General features: G+C 47.1%; 1 protein-coding gene across 1 annotated transcript in view; it reads left to right on the forward strand.

Annotated features, from left to right (window-relative positions):
• The first annotated feature begins 1,475 nt into the window (after positions 1-1,475).
• Positions 1,476-17,167, forward strand: part of LOC127593651 (synapsin-3-like) — a 55,378-nt gene continuing 39,686 nt past the window's right edge. The window contains exons 1-3 of the mRNA XM_052055231.1: positions 1,476-1,893; positions 7,723-7,780; positions 15,536-15,627. Of these exons, the coding sequence (XP_051911191.1) occupies positions 1,499-1,893; positions 7,723-7,780; positions 15,536-15,627 (545 nt within the window). The 5' untranslated portion in view covers positions 1,476-1,498. The remainder of the gene's footprint in view (positions 1,894-7,722; positions 7,781-15,535; positions 15,628-17,167) is intronic.

Consider the following 17,167-nt stretch of genomic DNA (forward strand, 5'->3'; position numbering starts at 1 on the left):
TATATGCTTTTTTTTTTCAACGTCGTGCTAAGAGAGTGTTCTTGTGTAAAATATGTGCCATGGCGCAATAAATGCTCTGAAGCACTCCTGTCAGGATGGGTTAAAGAAATGGTGAGATGCACAGATGGTCAAAAGGAGATTTGTCACACTGCGAAATGTCATGTTTTCAACAAATCTTTTTTTTTAATGTCTAGAGTGCAACCACAGGTGACTCTAAACGTCTTCTATTAACTGCAATTTTTTTCTTTTCACTTTTTTTTTTTTTTGGTTGAACATTGTAAGGTAATCACAATAGAGACAATGAGTGTACAGCAAAAGTTCAGATCCAAGCAGAGCAAAATCTTGCCTAAAGCTGTTCCTCCATCTTTAACACCTCCAGATGGCGACACATTGTCCAGATGTAACACTTGCCAAATGTTACCTCGTCTAAGGCGGGCTCACTTTCAACGCTGTGTTTTGTGAGACGAAGACATTACAATGACGCAGCCTCAGAAAAAACTGTCATTTTATGTGAAATCAGGCTACTTTTTAATCAGGATTTGGGGGCTCGTCTGCCGTCTCGCTGCTATCCTCCAAGCGGACGGATCCTTCCACATGTTATATAACCGTATGCATCTCCCCTTCAACATTCCCTCCCTCGGGGGCTTGGGTCTGCTGCACAAAACAAAAAGCTGTGAAACTGCACTCCCAACTTCACATCATTACCTCAGACAGAGTTGTCTCCCAACATGCGAAGGGTAGCCCAGGCAGAGCAAGAGAATAGTCATCATGGCCCCCGGGGCGCTTATTTTTAGATAAATGATCAAAGACACATGATTTGGCTATTGCATGCAAACCACCTGGTGCCCAACCATGCACTCTCGCACATATGCACGCATGCCACGATGAGCAACAGCCAGAACGCCTTGAACATGAACGAAAGCTAAAGACACAAACACCCCCCCCCCATTTCCTCCTCCCACCCCTTGCGGTCCGCTGGCTCCCGGGTTGATTGCGATCGACGTATTGGGCACCCCTGCCTTGACATCAGAGGTAATTCGCTGACTAGCTTAGCGTTTAGCACCGTCGTTTGCGCATGAGAGGTGATTCAGTCATCTGATCGGTTGCCCTCTGTGTCAATCAAGTAACTGGATTGATGATAGTCTGACGTAGTACGTTCTGTGTATTTAGCGCCGTCGTTTGAATGGCATTGCCACCGGTGAGGTGTTTTCAACGCTTGTCGTGTGAAAGGCCGGGAGCCGCATTGGACCAGCCAAAGAGGAGCCGCGTGTGGCTCGCGAGCCACGGATTGGCCACCCCTGTGCTACGTCAAAGTCGCAGATCTATAATTAGGTTTTGCAGGTGTACCTAATGAATAGGGCATCAATTGCCTCTTCAGTAGAATTCAATACTTGTCTTATTTTTTATTTGTAATTTTTATTTTTGTAGGAGTTTTTTACAATCCCCCCCGGGCCCACCACACCTCCATTGGCCTGACCGCGCACCAGCCCCAGTCACCATGAATTACCTTCGCCGGCGCCTGTCAGACAGCAGCTTCGTGGCCAACCTCCCCAACGGCTACATGATGGATCTACAGAGGCCGACCCCTCCGGGATCCTCCATCTCCTCCCCGGCCTCCCCTGCCACGGAGCGGCGACAGCCCCCGAGCATCCCCATCCCAACCCCGACCCCGGCTCAGGGCTCGGCCGCCAGCACGGGCAGCTTTCTCAGCTCCTTCTCCAGCGTGGTGAAGAGCGCCCAGATGGCGCAGAATGTCGCGGCCGCCGCACATGCTAAGACAGCGGCGGCGGCAGCAACTACTGAGGGAGCTCCGGCGGGAAGCAGTCAGCCTCCTAAGCCGGTCGTCCGCAAACCCAAGATCCTGCTTGTTGTTGATGATCAACACACTGACTGGTGAGTACCTCGTATTCAAATACAGTTGCGCTATTTTGCCCTTGTCATGTACCAAAAGGGAGCCGACATCATATCGTATTTTTCAGACATCCAGTGAAACACTAGGCGGTTTCATTGAGTAGTCCTTTCCGACAACGAGACACATAAAAAAAATATTTTATCAACACATTGCTAGTTTCTGTGTTCTACAGATTCGGCATTTGATCCTTTCAGATGAAACCGAAATAGTTTTTGCACCGTCTGGCGGTATCTTGGTGACAAGCAATATGTATTGAACTGGTGGGAGGAGCTTCATTAAGTCAGGCCGTAGCCTTGTCTAATAGAAGTGCTTTGCTGCCATCTTGTGGCATCTATCGGCAATTATAAACCTTTCGGAGTGGGTGTTAATCATTCCTTAGTTATAGTCCAAATTTATATGTCTAAATATGCCCTGAGGTAGTATAATTTGGAAATGTCATTTAACCATGATCACGAATATTTTAATTTCATTTTTGCACTGATTGCCATATAACTGTATATTCCGTCTGTCTATCTGCCAAGCTATTACTCAAACGTTTTCCATTTTCAACTCATTTAGAGCAGCGGTTGCCCACACGCTGCCCCGTTTTTTTTTCTTCTTTTAATCAGATAATAAATGGAGGCTGACACTGACACGAAGGAGGTGTTGTCAAGCCATTATGTGCACAACGGCTGCAAATCGGGGCAAGCGGGGGCTTTTCCTCATCATCGTACTTCCCCTTCTTATGTTCGTAAATGCATCAGGAGTGTCGTGGTTTGATACCGAGTGGGATTCGAAGAAAGGTGACCCTTTGTTCTCATAGCCTCGCGCGTGGTTATTCAATCACGTTTTATTTGCCAGAAATCCAAAGTAACAAGACCAAGTCTGACAGAACGACCAATTGCATAATAAAGTGGCTTTGAATGGAACGAGAGAGCTTCAATGGATACTTTGATATCACCTTTCAAGACGCGCAGCAGTTCATTGATCAAGCGAGCTTGACCGAATCAATAAAGCACTCTGCCTTTTCATGAATGGTTATTTTATAAGTCCGATATCAAAGGGGGAGCCTCAACCTCTGCCGATGTGCTACTCGCTATTTCCAGCCCTCTGAATTTATCAGCAGCAGGGATCGTTACGCGCCGTCGCTCAAGGCTCTGCGGGGATTGAGCGCAGGTTTAAAAATGATCCCTAAATTAATCCACCCCGCCGACAGCCATACGTTCAACATAGCGGGATTGTTCGCCGTTCTTCCCTGCAAGGAAGGCCATCTTTTTTTTTCTCCTCAGCCAACTGGTTTGCTATCCCCCATCACTTCACATGTCGCGCTTTCTGAAATGACTCGACAAAAGAGCATCCACCGTCCCAGGGGCCATGTTGGCGCATTCAGACGCTCACCTCAACAACTTTACGTGTTAGTCGTCCTGTCACAGCAATTTGCGTCATATTCAATTACATATGGAGAGCCGAGAGCAGAAAGCCATACAAAATGTTTTTGTTGAATGTATTCAATTGTATTTTGTGGAGTGGTTGCATGAAATAAAATTATCTGGATCCAGATTCTTATTTTATTTTATTTTTTTACGTAAACTGTTCACCTACTTCAAAAATACATCAAGATGATTTTATTTCGTGGAACCACTTAAAAAATATACAATAGAGCGAAATCAGCACATTATTATTCTTTTATGGGTGGAATCAAAACGTCATCAAATTTTGCTTCGCTGGCTGGAGATCACATTCCAACAAAATGAATCGATGTGAAGTTTATTATTTTTTTCAATCAAAGGCGAGCAGTCAAACCTTGTGATATTTCTGGACATGGCCACACCGTGTCGCTGTTGTTCACCAAAAAAATGATTGCGGTTTGTTGTAATGAAAAGAATTGGCCAGAAGGTGGTAATGTGGTGTAACAACTTGATGTATGGTGTACCAAAAAAAAAATTGGAACCTCGGCTTGAACGTTGGTTCATAAAAGTTTTCGATATGAGGGGTTTGCAGTTTCAAACCATACCCACACTTCCAGAATACAGGACAAATATGCAGTACATACCACAGTAGTTTTAAAAATAAAATGCAGTTAATGTCTGGTAGGCAATCGTAGTTCAATGCTTGAAACATGTACGACCATCGAAGACAAGCACAAGTTGTTAAAAAAAAAGGAGTGCGCAAATATTTGACCTCTGCTTTGGGAAATCATCCGTTTGGTGATGTTTGGCTTTTCTTTTTTTTTCTAAACTGTCCCACTTTAAGGACAATGTAAATCCAGCTTGGGGGAAACTGAAGTCCTCTAATTGTCGGTCGAGGAATTTGAAGGAAGCAGGCTCATGAACCATAATGAAGATGCTCCGCTCATGCCAATGCGCCCAAATATGGTACATTTGTACGTACGCGAATGCATTTTCCAAGCTGTGTTCAACTGGAAGGGATGTTGAACATCCATCGCCTTCTGCCTCGGGACTGAATATTCCTCCTGGGCATTCCAGCTGAGAGGCAGGGGTCTCTGGGGAAACTGCGCTCTGTCCTGAAAGGCTTGGCCTCCAGCAATGACTGGTGCACAATAACGGTACACAACGCCCAAGCAAAAGTCTCAAAGAGCATTGCCACCACCAGTCCCCCCCCCCCCCTTTTTTTTTGCCTGCAGTGTCTCTCCAGCACTTGCTATCCGTCTCTCCGGGGAATGCCCTGCCCAAGTAGCTGTCCCCGTGTTTACACTGCGCTTCGAAAAATACAAGCGGCGGATAGGTCACTTTGGACTTTCTCTGGAAATGTTTCCACTGCTTGGTCTTGGTGTCATTCACAGAAGTGCTGAACATCAACGTGGTGCCCCAAAGATAAATTAAAGCCAAGAATGCGGTGGAAAAAGTGCTGTGTGAAATAAGAGCGAGATTATGGAAGAACTGCTGATTTTTACTGGCGCTTATGAAGTAGTGTGGCATATTCAATTTTGGGTTGGTTGGATAAAACCTGCGGACATGTATTCATATTTTTTAATTTGTCTACCGATTGCAATTAATGAGGAATGTTTACCACCACCTCCAGGCCTGGAGTAGAATTGTACCAAGTCCAAATTTTGACTGTTCTGATTTACCAGCAGTCATTTCATTTTTCAAGCACAGTCAAACCTCGGTTTTCGAACGTCTCTGTTCTCGACCAAATCGTTTTTTTTACCCCAAATTTCGTTTTTTTTATGCCTCGGATTACGACCGAAAATCGGTTCTCGACCAAACTGAGCGCACTTGAATGCGCCACTTGACTCCTTCCGCTTTCCTTACACGAGGAAGTGATGCTTCCTCGTGTAGCGTTCTATTGTGAGCAGACGTCTTCAATAAAGATTTTTTTTTTAAGACCGTGTTTTCGGTTTTCGAACAAATCGGTTTTTGAACAGCCTTCTGGAATGGATTATGGTCGAAAACCGCAGTATGACTGTATTTCATTAATTCTGGGCGGGGCCTTTATCATTTAATGTGGCAGACTGGGCAACAAAAATTAATGGCTGGTGGATGAATGAATGGATGGGCGATTGTGTGGCCCGATGCGTTTTGCTTTCAGTATTGGTGGCTGGTATCTGCATTCTTCACGAGTACCCGATAGCTTGAATTAACTAATCCATCGGCCCAATACTGATACCTTGTATCGGTACTCACCCATCCCTACGAAAAATATTCAATATCTTGCTGTCCTAAATGGAATTACCCCTTTCAGGGACAGCGGTTACCACAGTGGACAGCTCATCGTGTTGTCAGGTTACAGGTTATCATTATTGGTGCATGAAAAGGTTAATATACGGTGGGCCAGAAGTAGACACACCACATAAGATTGATCTCTGCCGCAAATATTTTGTCCATTTTTCTCTAAGCGGTTATTGCAGCACTTCACGTAAACCACAGATTCCCGATGTGAACGAAATACTCCAGACTCTTGATGACTGAGTGTGATTGGACGTGACTTGTACGCGAACCTCCACACAAAAAGCATTCTCCTGGTACAAATAAATAGCAGCGCAGGTTTACATAGCGGGCGTGGGCACGAGAGAGGAGGAAATTCCGGGCCTCTGCCTTGAGCCAAATGTTTACACGTGAATACGAGCAAAAACGAGCGCCTAGTAAATTACTCGGAGTGACGACACAGAAATGCATTCCTGTTGTATTTAGCTAATCGATCTCCGGGATGGGCCACACACTCTCTTGACTGCGGTGGGCCAGGGGGGTGCACCGCGATTAGAGTATGTAGGTCAGTTATGTCGAAAGATTCACGTCTTCCAAAATTACAGCAAATGAGACCTTATACATGAAGTCGCGACAGCTGGGAAATCTTATGGACGAGACCCCACCGGCCCCCCTTCCCTCAGCGAATGTAATGAAGGATAATGAATGGACCCGAAAGGATTACGGCGAATGAGCGAGGGAGAGAAATGCTGTAAGGGAAAACCGTGTTTTGGTGTGAACAGGTCGAGAGACAAATCCCAAACCGCTTGTCCCAGTGACCGAAGGCCCTCCGACAGGGAATGGAGTTCCCGAGCTATCTACGCACGGCTCTATAGCCTGAAGCCTTTAACAGATTGCTGCCGGTCCTACGTCTGCCAGGGGTGAGAGGTCACCACTGGGGACTGGGACACAGCATGGCTATAAATGTAAAATGATTTGATATGTGTCAAGAAATTCACGTTGGACATTTTTTTTAATACAGTGGTACCTCTACTTACGAAATTAATTGGTTCTGGAAGAAACTTCTTTACAAGACAAGTTTGTAAGTAGAGAGGTGTTTTCTATGTAAATGTGATAATTCGTTCCAAGCCCCCTAAGAATTCTGAAATGTTTCCTAAAGCATAAAAATGTATCAAAATACGTAACAAATACATTTTACAATTACACCATTGTACAATAAATGAGAGTTGTCCATAATGTGAAAAACAAAATAGAGTTAAGAATAAAAATAATAGTATTTAGCTTTTAGCTGCGTCCTCGTCATTTTTTTTGCCCTCTTTAGTCCATGTTCTCTCTCAGGAATGGTTTTTGCCTGGTGTTTGGTAAAGAACTGATCCAAGGACGTTTGCTTTTATCGGCTTTTAACAATCCTTCAAAAATGTCCAAGGTAAACATCAGCATTGTCGCCCGACTGGTGAACACTTTGTGGGTGATTCACATTTACGTAAAACCATCGGTACACCTCCTGGGCGAATGACGAGGATGGTGCATAGACTCGTATCTGTCGACACACACGGACACGAATGGTAGAGGTCCCTTTTAGCCAATGGGATGCCAGGATGATGCTCGATAATAGCCAATGGCAGAGCAGCTATGAGTATGTTGCATTCAGGAAACTCGGAGCTGCGAGTCGCGGGCCAGACTGTATTTTTACCTTTCGTATCTTGAAATTTCATAACAAGAAGCAACATTTTCCTGTTGAGATGTTTTGTAAATTTCGTATGAAGAGACGTTCGTAAGTTGAGGTTCCACTGTATCGCAAAATGTTCCCACTCAACTCCTCCTGCCTACTATGAAGCAATCCAACAAGGTGTTCCTTTTTAAACACCTTCAAGGATGATTAATAACATGAATTAAGTAGGGAATTATTTAACTGGAAGCCTCACACATGAACATGTTCTCTACTCATGGAAAATATGAGCTTGCAAGGTATTTATGAAGGTCTGTTTAAAACGTCTCCTCCCGTCAAATAAACAAAAGGCTATTTTGGGGTTGCGATGACTCATGGTCCTCTTTGTCCGAGCCAGTACCTGATTCATCCGTTTATGCAATTGTTTTTACTGTCGAAATGAAGTGATTGTGGTGGCAATTGTTTTGTGAGTCTGAACGTGTGTTTCTTTGCAGGGCCAAGTACTTCAGAGGCAAGAAGCTGAATGGGGAGTATGAGATCCGCGTGGAGCAGGTGTGTATGAAATTGGAAAGATGTTTTATATGCCAACAAAGACAACGAGCCTGTGTATGGTGCCGGTGACTCAACGCAACTAACAAGCGGCAGTTTGTCAGCTCGAATTAGTAAATAATGGAAAAAAAGTAGCTTCAAGCTTTTTCTTGCCGCTGTCAGATCAAGTTCACAGTCAAACTAAACATCATCCATCCATCCATCCATCTTCTACCGCTTATCCGGGGCCGGGTCGCGGGGGCAACAGCTTTAGCAGGGAAGCCCAGACTTCCCTCTCCCTAGCTACTTCTTCCAGCTCTCCCGGGGGATCTTGAGGCGTTCTTGAGGTCTTCCTCGGGGTCTCCTCCCGGTGGGACATGCCCGGAACACCTCACCAGGGAGGCGTTCAGGAGGCATCCGAATCAGATGCCCAAGCCACCTCATCTGGCTCCTCCCGATGTGGAGGAGAAGCGGCTCGACTCGGAGCCCCTCCCGGATGACCGAGCTTCTCACCTTATCTCTAAGGGAGAGCCCGGACACCCTGCGGAGAAAACTCATTTCGGCCGCTTGTATCCGGGATCTCGTTCTTTCGGTCACGACCCATAGCTCGTGACCATAGATGAGGGTTGGAACGTAGATCGACCGGTAAATTGAGAGCTTCGCCCTTTGGCTCAGCTCCTTCTTCACCACGACAGACCGATACAACGTCCGCATCACAGCAGACGCTGCACCGATCCGCCTGTCGATCTCTCGCTCCCTCCTGCCCTCACTCGTGAACAAGACCCCAAGATACTTAAACTCCTCCACTTGGGGCAAGATCTCCCCCCCGACCCGGAGGGGGCACTCCACCCTTTTCCGACTGACCACCAAGGTTTCAGATTTGGAGGTGCTGATTTTCATCCCAACCGCTTCACACTCGGCTGCGAAACGCTCCAGTAAGAGTTGGAGAGCCCTGTTTGAAGGAGCCAACAGCACCACATCATCTGCAAAAAGCAGGGATGCAATACTGAGGCCACCAGAACGGACCCCCTCAACGCTTCGGCTGCGCCTAGAGATTCTGTCCATGAAGGTTATGAACAGAATCGGTGACAAAGGGCAGCCTTGGCGGAGTCCTACCCTCACTGGAAACGATTCCGACTTACTGCCGGCAATTCAAACCAAACTCTGACATCAGTGGTATAGTGACCGAACAGCCCGTATCAGGGGGTTCGGTACTCCATACCCACGAAGCACCCCCCACAGAACTCCCTGAGGGACACGGTCAAACGCCTTCTCCAAGTCCACAAAACACATGTAGACTGGTTGGGCGAATTCCCACATACCCTCGAGAACCCTGCTAAGGGTGTAGAGATGGTCCACTGTTCCACGGCCGGGACGAAAGCCACACTGCTCCTCCTCAATCTGAGGCTCGACTTCCTGACGGACCCTCCTCTCCACCACCCCTGAATAGACCTTACCAGGGAGGCTGAGGAGTGTGATCCCTCTATAGTTGGAACACACCCTCCGGTCCCCCTTTTTAAAAAGAGGGACAACCACCCCGGTCTGCCAATCCAGAGGAACTCTCCCCGTTGACCACACAATGTTGCAGAGGCGTGTCAACCAGGACAGCCCCACAACATCCAGAACCTTGAGGAACTCCGGGCGGATCTCATCCACCCCTGGGGCCTTGACACCAAGGAGCTTTTTAACCACATTGGTGACTTCAACCACAGAGATAGGAGAGCCCACCTCAGAGTCCCCAGGCTCTGCTTCCTCCAAGGAAGGCGTGTTGGTGGAGTTGAGGAGGTCTTTGAAGTACTCTGCCCACCGGTTCACAACGTCCCGAGTCGAAGTCAGCAGCGCCCCATCTCCACTGTACACAGTGTTAGTTGTGCACTGCTTCCCCCTCCTGAGACGTCGGATGGTGGACCAGAATTTCCTCGAAGCCGTCCGGAAGTCGGCTTCCATGGCCTCACCGAACTCTTCCCATGCTCTGGTTTTTGCCTCGGCGACCACCAAAGCTGCGTTCCGCTTGGCCAGTCGATACCCGTCAGCTGCCTCTGGGGTCCCACAGGCCATAAAGGCTCGATAGGACTCCTTCTTCAGCTTGACAGCATCCCTTACTGCTGGTGTCCACCAGCGAGTACGAGGGTTGCCGCCACGACAGGCACCAACCACCTTAAGGCCACAACTCAGATTGGCCGCCTCAACGATAGAGGCACGGAACATGGTCCACTCGGACTCAATGTCCCCCGTCTCCCCCGGAACATGGGAAAAGCTCTGTCGGAGGTGGGAGTTGAAACTCCGTCTGACAGGGGATTCCGCCAGATGCTCCCAACAAACCCTCACAATACGTTTGGGTCTGCCAGGACGGACCGGCATCTTCCCCCACCATCGGAGCCTACTCACCACCAGGTGGTGATCAGTTGACATCTCCGCCCCTCTCTTCACCCGAGTGTCCAGAACACGCGGCCGCAAATCCGATGACACGACCACAAGGTCGATCATCGAACTACGGCCTAGGTTGTCCTGGTGCCAAGTGCACATGTGGACACCCTTATGTTTGAATAAGGTGTTCGTTACTGACAGTCCGTGACGAGCACAGAAGTCCAATAACAAAACACCACTCGAGTTCTGATCGGGGGGGGGCGTTCCTCCCAATCACGCCCCTCCAGGTCTCACTGTCATTGCCCACGTGAGCATTGAAGTCCCCCAGTAGAACAAGGGAGTCCCCAGCAGGAGTACTCTCCAGCACACCCTCCAAGGACTCCAAAAAGGGTGGGTATGCTGAGCTGCTGTTTTGTGCATATGCACAAACAACAGTCAGGACCCTTCCCCCCACCCGCAGGCGGAGGGATGCAACCCTCTTGTCCACCGGTGTGAACACCAATGTACAGGCACTGAGCCGGGGAGCAATGAGTATGCCCACACCTGCTCTGCGCCTCTCACCATGAGCAACTCCAGAGTGAAAGAGAGTCCAACCCCTCTCGAGAGGACTGGTACCAGAACCGAGGCTGTGTGTGGAGGCAAGTCCGACTATATCCAGTCGGAACTTCTCTGCCGCACACACCAGTTCGGGCTCCTTCCCTGCCAGAGAGGTGACATTCCATGTCCCAAGAGCTAGCTTCTGCAGCCGAGGATCGGACCGCCAGGGTCCCCGCCTTTGGCTGCCGCCCAGCTCGCATTGCACCCGACCCCTTTGACCCCTCCCACGGGTGGTGAGACCATGAGAAGGGGGACCCACGTTGCCTCTTCGGGCTGAGCCCGGCCGGGCCCCATGGGTGTAGGCCCGGCCACCAGGCGCTCGCCAACGAGCCCCACCTCCAGGCCTGGCTCCAGAGGGCGGCCCCGGTGACCCGCGTCCGGGCAAGGGAAACTGAGTATCATCAATTTTATTTTTCATAAGGGGCTTTGTGAGCCGTGCTTTGTCTGGTCCCTCACCTAGGACCTGTTTGCCATGGGTGACCCTGCCAGGGGCATAAAGCCCCAGACAACTTAGCTCCTAGGATCATTGGGACACACAAACCCCTCCACCACGGTAAGGTGACGGCTCACGGAGAGGAACTAAACATCAAATGGTGACAATTCCAGCAACCACACAGCCGACCCTTTAGTTTCCTAGCTCATGTTAACATCATGAGAAATTCCATTGCCAACAATTAGCATCTGCGCGGCAGCGTTATACGCAATACCATGTATTTGTGGACACACATACCTATGTGATGTCACCTCTGTCTCCATGCATGTCTGTCTTACACTGCCCCCACTTGGCCATTGAATGCAATGAGATATTGTGACGAAAACTGTTCTTCTTTTTCACTCTTTTCAATGTCAGTACTGTATGTTTGAGTCTAAATAAGTACCGTATTTTCCGCACTATAAGGCACACCTAAAAGCAATCAATTTTCCCAAAACCCACTGTGCGCCCTATAATCTGAGGCACTTTATATATGGTGTCACAGTCTATTTATATTCCCGCAGTGAGTTTCCCTGTTAGTGTTCCCATGCCAACCAGTGGTGATTATTAGCAGGAAGCAATTGTAACGTAAAAGGGTTCTGACTGGCACAAATTTACATTCGCCAACACGCACTCAAACAGACAACTACTTTGTGAGCTCTGCGCAGCCATTACGAAACAAAGATAATCCCAAAAGTATAGCTAACTATTGACTTGTGAGTGCCTTTTTGTTGAATCAATTGTCTTCATAACTTTTGTCTTTCGTTTATTGCTTTGTCAGGCCACAGCCTTGTCTAATATTATACGGTATATTGTACAATATTGATTTGATGTTTCATGCCCGTGTTTGTGACCACGTGTTTGTGAGCCATTTCTCATGGCTTTGTTGGTTGTAAAGACTCTATACAAATAAAGCTAAGATAAGAAACCTTTATTTGTCCCACAATGGAGACTGTATTGTATTGTAATCCCTCTAGAGTAGTGCCATCTAGGGGATGCGTAGCGCAACCGCAGCCATTATTGTAGCTTCTATTTTATGTGCCTTATAATTCAGTGCGCCCGATATCTGAAACAATTTTAAAATAGGCCATTCATTAAAGATGTGCCTTATAATCTGAAGCGCCTTATAATGCAGAAAATACGGTATAATGCTTTTATTATCTGCCATCGCCTGACTCATTTCTGACAGGCAACCGGTATTGCTCATACCTGTGTGCACATGCACACAAATGCGTCTAAACGTTGCATATTTACACCGCGTAGATAACGTCTAATTTAACGCCCAATAAGCGTTCGGTCATACATCTGCATGCCATTGTTGAGACTGCGGCGCAAAAGAGAAAAAAGGGAACACATCAAGTTGGACTTTACAGGCTGTTTACTCAACTCTACCGGTGTGGTCAGGTCCCCTCTTTTGGTCCCTGGTAGTACAGATTGGCGTCTCGTTGTTCTGTGAATGGCAAGAGATTTTTTTTTATCTCGAGTTGTCACGGCTTTTGAGCCTCTATTAAAATGTTAATTAGGCCTCTTAAGTCCTTGAGTGAGGGGGGGATCAGAATGGTGTTGCACCAAACGAGTCACCCCCCCACCCCCAACCAAAAGCCGAAGGTGACCCACTTAGATCATTTTGGGCACTCTACTGTTTCCCAGAAGCCCCCCTCACCCCCTCAAGTCAACGCTAACAAGTGGGTTGCCCTTCATCAACCGCCTGTGCACCTTTAATGAAAGCATTAAAGGTCGATGGGAATCCCCCCCCACCCCACACCCCACCCCTGATCTCTGATGAAGAGTTAATGAAGCCTTTTGGGTTTTCTTAGCACCTACCTTCTCACATTGGCCTATTTTATTTAATTTTTTTAGCGAACTGACTCACTTTGTTGTTTCTGCTGGATACGTTCCGTGGATGGCAGTCGGTATGAAGAGAGAGAATAACTCTACCCCCGCCTCCTGTTTACTCGACCCACTTTTAAGCAGAATTTGGCAGACACTTGATAACCAATGGGGACCCCCCCAACCAGATACTGTTCATAGGTTCCCATTGGACGAATAATATAGGAGCATCAATGTAAATAATAAGTGCCTACTGACCATCATGCTGCTGAAACAACACACATTAGTGAGATCTTGACTTACAAGTTCAAGTTGTTGCGCAATCTAGCTTGTGATACAATGTACTTGAAGTCCCATGAAACCGTTCCAGACCAAAAACTAGCCCGTGGTTTTTTTTGTTTTTTTTTTGCTATGTATTGAGTATCGGTGTGTTTAATTTTTTGTACGCTCATTTTTAAAGTTACATTCTACGACACTGCGATGGAGGAATTTTGTCAAAAGCAGGTGTGTCAAACTCATTTTTTCCCGCGGGCCACATTTTAGTTACTGTTGCGCTTATGACTGAAACCCTATCAAGAAGTCAAGAATAACTGCAGTTACTGTCATGGTGGGTTTGGTAACAAGAAAATGCTTACAATATCTATTATTATTTATTCTTAACTATATATGAGAATAAAAAATTTTGGGTCGACATTTTAGAAAGCATGATGGAAGTCGTTAACATGTTTGATCTGCTTTTGCGGCCCACATAAAATGATGTGGCGGGCCAGATCTGGCCCCCGGGCCTTGAGTTCGACACCATGCTCTAAAGACGGCAAGTCGGAGGGTTCAGTACGCTAACAACTCTGAATTGAAAAAGATGAACTGTCACTCAAATTATTTCGAGGGTCATTGGCTTTTATTTTTGCGTATTGCTTGTGGGAGAAGTAAGGTTAAATCTCGGGGGGGGTCAGGGGGCGGCACCTCAACATTGTCCAGACGCCTTTCTGCTTGAGTCACGGCACCATCACAGGCACTTGGCTGTATGTTATCTGGGACCTGACCGCGGTAAAGCGAAACGTGTGCTCCACTCACTCCGACAATAGATACGCGCCGAGGCATGCAAACAAACGCCACAATTGAGTATTTTATTTTTGGAGCAAAAACAGTCGCTGTTAGCGGTAAAGTCTCAGTTGTGGTCATAGGTCGACTGTCCTTAAGCACTATCGAAAGCGCCGCAGTTAGTGGCGCCGGCTGAGCTTGTCGGGAATTTTGCTGTCAGTGCACATTGACTCCTCACATCCACAGGTGGCAAGCAGCAATGTCATATTTACAATTCCCACTTTCTCTTTTTCAAAAATATTTTTTTCCACGATGGCACCAAAATCTTGCCCTTCTATCAATCAATCAATCAATGTTCCTCCTGACAATCAGGCCCAAAACTTAATTTAAATTAAATGCAATGCAGGTCAACAGAGAAGAAGAATTAACCCTGGAGTCAGTTGTCTTGTGTATCACTTCCCGTTTTCCTTTCCCAGGGCAAATTTTGAATGCGTTGCAGTGACGCTGTTCAAAAGCCCCCCCGCCCCCATCCTAGCTTTCTGGCCCGTTACCAACCGGGCCAATCGCATGCCGTGTTGATGTGGCTCTTGCCAATATTTTTGCCCGCTCTATGATGGGGGATTTGCTTGGCACGATGCAAAGGATACCTCCCCCCCACCCCACCTCCTTTTTTGGGGTTGTTGATGAAAGCCCGGCAAAAGCAGACTTAACACCTCAAATGGCGGTCGCCGTATGAAAACACACAGATACGCATGGACTTAGCTTGCGGGTGCGCCTTGGCCGATTGAGTTGAGCAGCGGGTCAACTGGAGGATTTGCATCCATTGCCACGTTTGTTTCCGCGCGCTCGTCGGCGACGGACGCCAACCCGTAACGAGCCAAGGCACCCCGCCCGCTTAAAAAAAATTACAAAAAGTATAGCTACTGAGATCTTAATCTTGTGTAAATTTACTCTCAAATTTAACCGTTTCATGCACCCTGTAACCTGACAAAAGATTTTTATCTGTCGTGTTTACACCAAAATCGGTCGAATTTTGTGAAGCCGTCAACATTCAAAGAGGACAAAGTCCTACCGCCCAGACTCAAAAAGTCTCAGATGATTGTTGTTTGAAGTCTTGTTTCTCACCGCGAGTCTTAATGAAGCCAGTCTAAAGTCTTTCTTTGGAGTCTGGGAGGTCGCAGACTGAGAATAACCTCGGTCGCCTCCAGTCACATGCTCTTTTGTCCCGCAGACTCAGTTAGCTTTTTTTTTTTTCATCCAAATAATATGCGGAATGAAGTGGAGCACAAAAATCTGTCTGGTTTGATTCATTAAAATGTCTGATAAAAGCGCCGCATCTCAAAACCTGTCGTAATTGAATGGCTTATCACACCTTTTGTGCCACAAGGCCAAATGAAGCCTGTCGTGTTTTTACAGAGTGTGAAAGGGAAAAATAAAATGAAAATAAAAATCCTTGTTTTTTTCTTTTCCAGGCAGAGTTCTCAGAGATCAACCTGGCCTCCTACGTCACCTCAGGATGCATGGTGGACATGCAGGTCAACAAGGCGGGGACCAAAATGGTCAGGTATGGCAAACAAACTCCCTCTCTCAGGATGCATTGTCACAATAACACAATTGGTAATTCGGGATTGATCAGGTTATCATTATTTGTGCGTGAAAGTGTAAAATGACTCATGAGAGAATTCACAACCAGCTCTGGATTTCTGTCCTCTAAATATACGCATTTTTTCCAGTTGCAACACGTGAAATGGAGCAGCGTTGGGGAATCATAAATGCTCATCACGCCGGTTGGCTCGCTCGCAGCGCTTTGCGGCTCCAACAGTAGCGGCGTTCCGACACGTGAAACCGTGTATTTAAATAGACTCTTATGTTAAATCAAGGCCCAAGGAGAGTGACAATCAGCTGATCAGGGTGGCAATTTAAGGAGTCAGCCGAGTGCTTGTCATCTCATCTCACAACAACTCTTCTTTTAGAAGATTTGGCTTATTCGGGCTTCGGCCTTAACTTCTGCCCCCCCCCCCCCCGGCTTATCAGCGTTGAAAGTCGAGAAACCAATTGAGCGTGCGCGGACTCAAGCAAAAATAATTGCAAACTCAAAGCTCGCGCTTGGCTAGTGTCGTTCTGCCCTCGTCGGAAATTGACATTGAGGTTATTGTTGTGCGTGTGCGGGTTGCATAATTTCGGCGTTATCGCTGTCATGATAGAGGAGCCAAATTGGATGCAGATGGCGTGACTGGCGCCTTATTCGCTTGCAATGGCCCTCATTGTCAAACAGTTGCGGTTTTATGACTCTGCCCTTGTCTACGAATAGCACTGAGTGGCCTGACAAACAAATGTCCTCTAAATGGAAGTTCCAAGCCCAAAAGCGTAATGAAACACCCACACCCCCAAAATGCAAACCAATCCCCGACAACCTTGATGATGCTTTTGTCACAGATTATGTGCCCATGCAAAGTCGCTCTTTGATAGCAGAGAGTTTTATTCACGGCCGGGGGAATGTTGTTAGAACGTCGACGGATAGAGTCAAAGTCAAAACAGCAATTTCTCCACACAAATAAAAACACCATTCCTCCTCCATATTTCTCGGTCGCTGCGACGGACGGAATGTTCAGAGGTCTTGAACTTTGACACCAAATAATATAGTCATGCCTTTGCGTTTGCATGCTTCTTGACACTGTTGCCACTTTTGACTTTCAGTCTGCAGACAAGGTCGAAACACAAGTGCGTCAACAGATTTAGCGCACAATACCCAAAAGGTGATTTATACATTCAAGACGCTCCCAGCTTGCATTTGAAAAGTGTTAAACCACTCCACTTGGACTCCTCGTGTCTACGTCTATATTTAGTTAGTTTTAGGCATGGCTTGACCACAGAGACAGGAAATGAATGTCTTATTTCTAAGCCATCCCTGGCTTGATTTTGCTCCCGATTTAGCGCCCAACACAAGGCGAAGCTGAAGGCTATCGGCAGTATTAGTTCTGAGATCCTGCTCATAAATACGGCATGTTGGACAAACTCATTTTGTGCATTGATGATGATTCCTCCGAACCATTATTACTGCAAGCCATCCAGTGGTTGAGTGGACGACGGATCTCAAACCTAGC

Source organism: Hippocampus zosterae, chromosome 21 (assembly GCF_025434085.1).
Source record: "Hippocampus zosterae strain Florida chromosome 21, ASM2543408v3, whole genome shotgun sequence".
In the NCBI taxonomy this organism is placed as follows: Eukaryota; Metazoa; Chordata; class Actinopteri; order Syngnathiformes; family Syngnathidae; genus Hippocampus; species Hippocampus zosterae.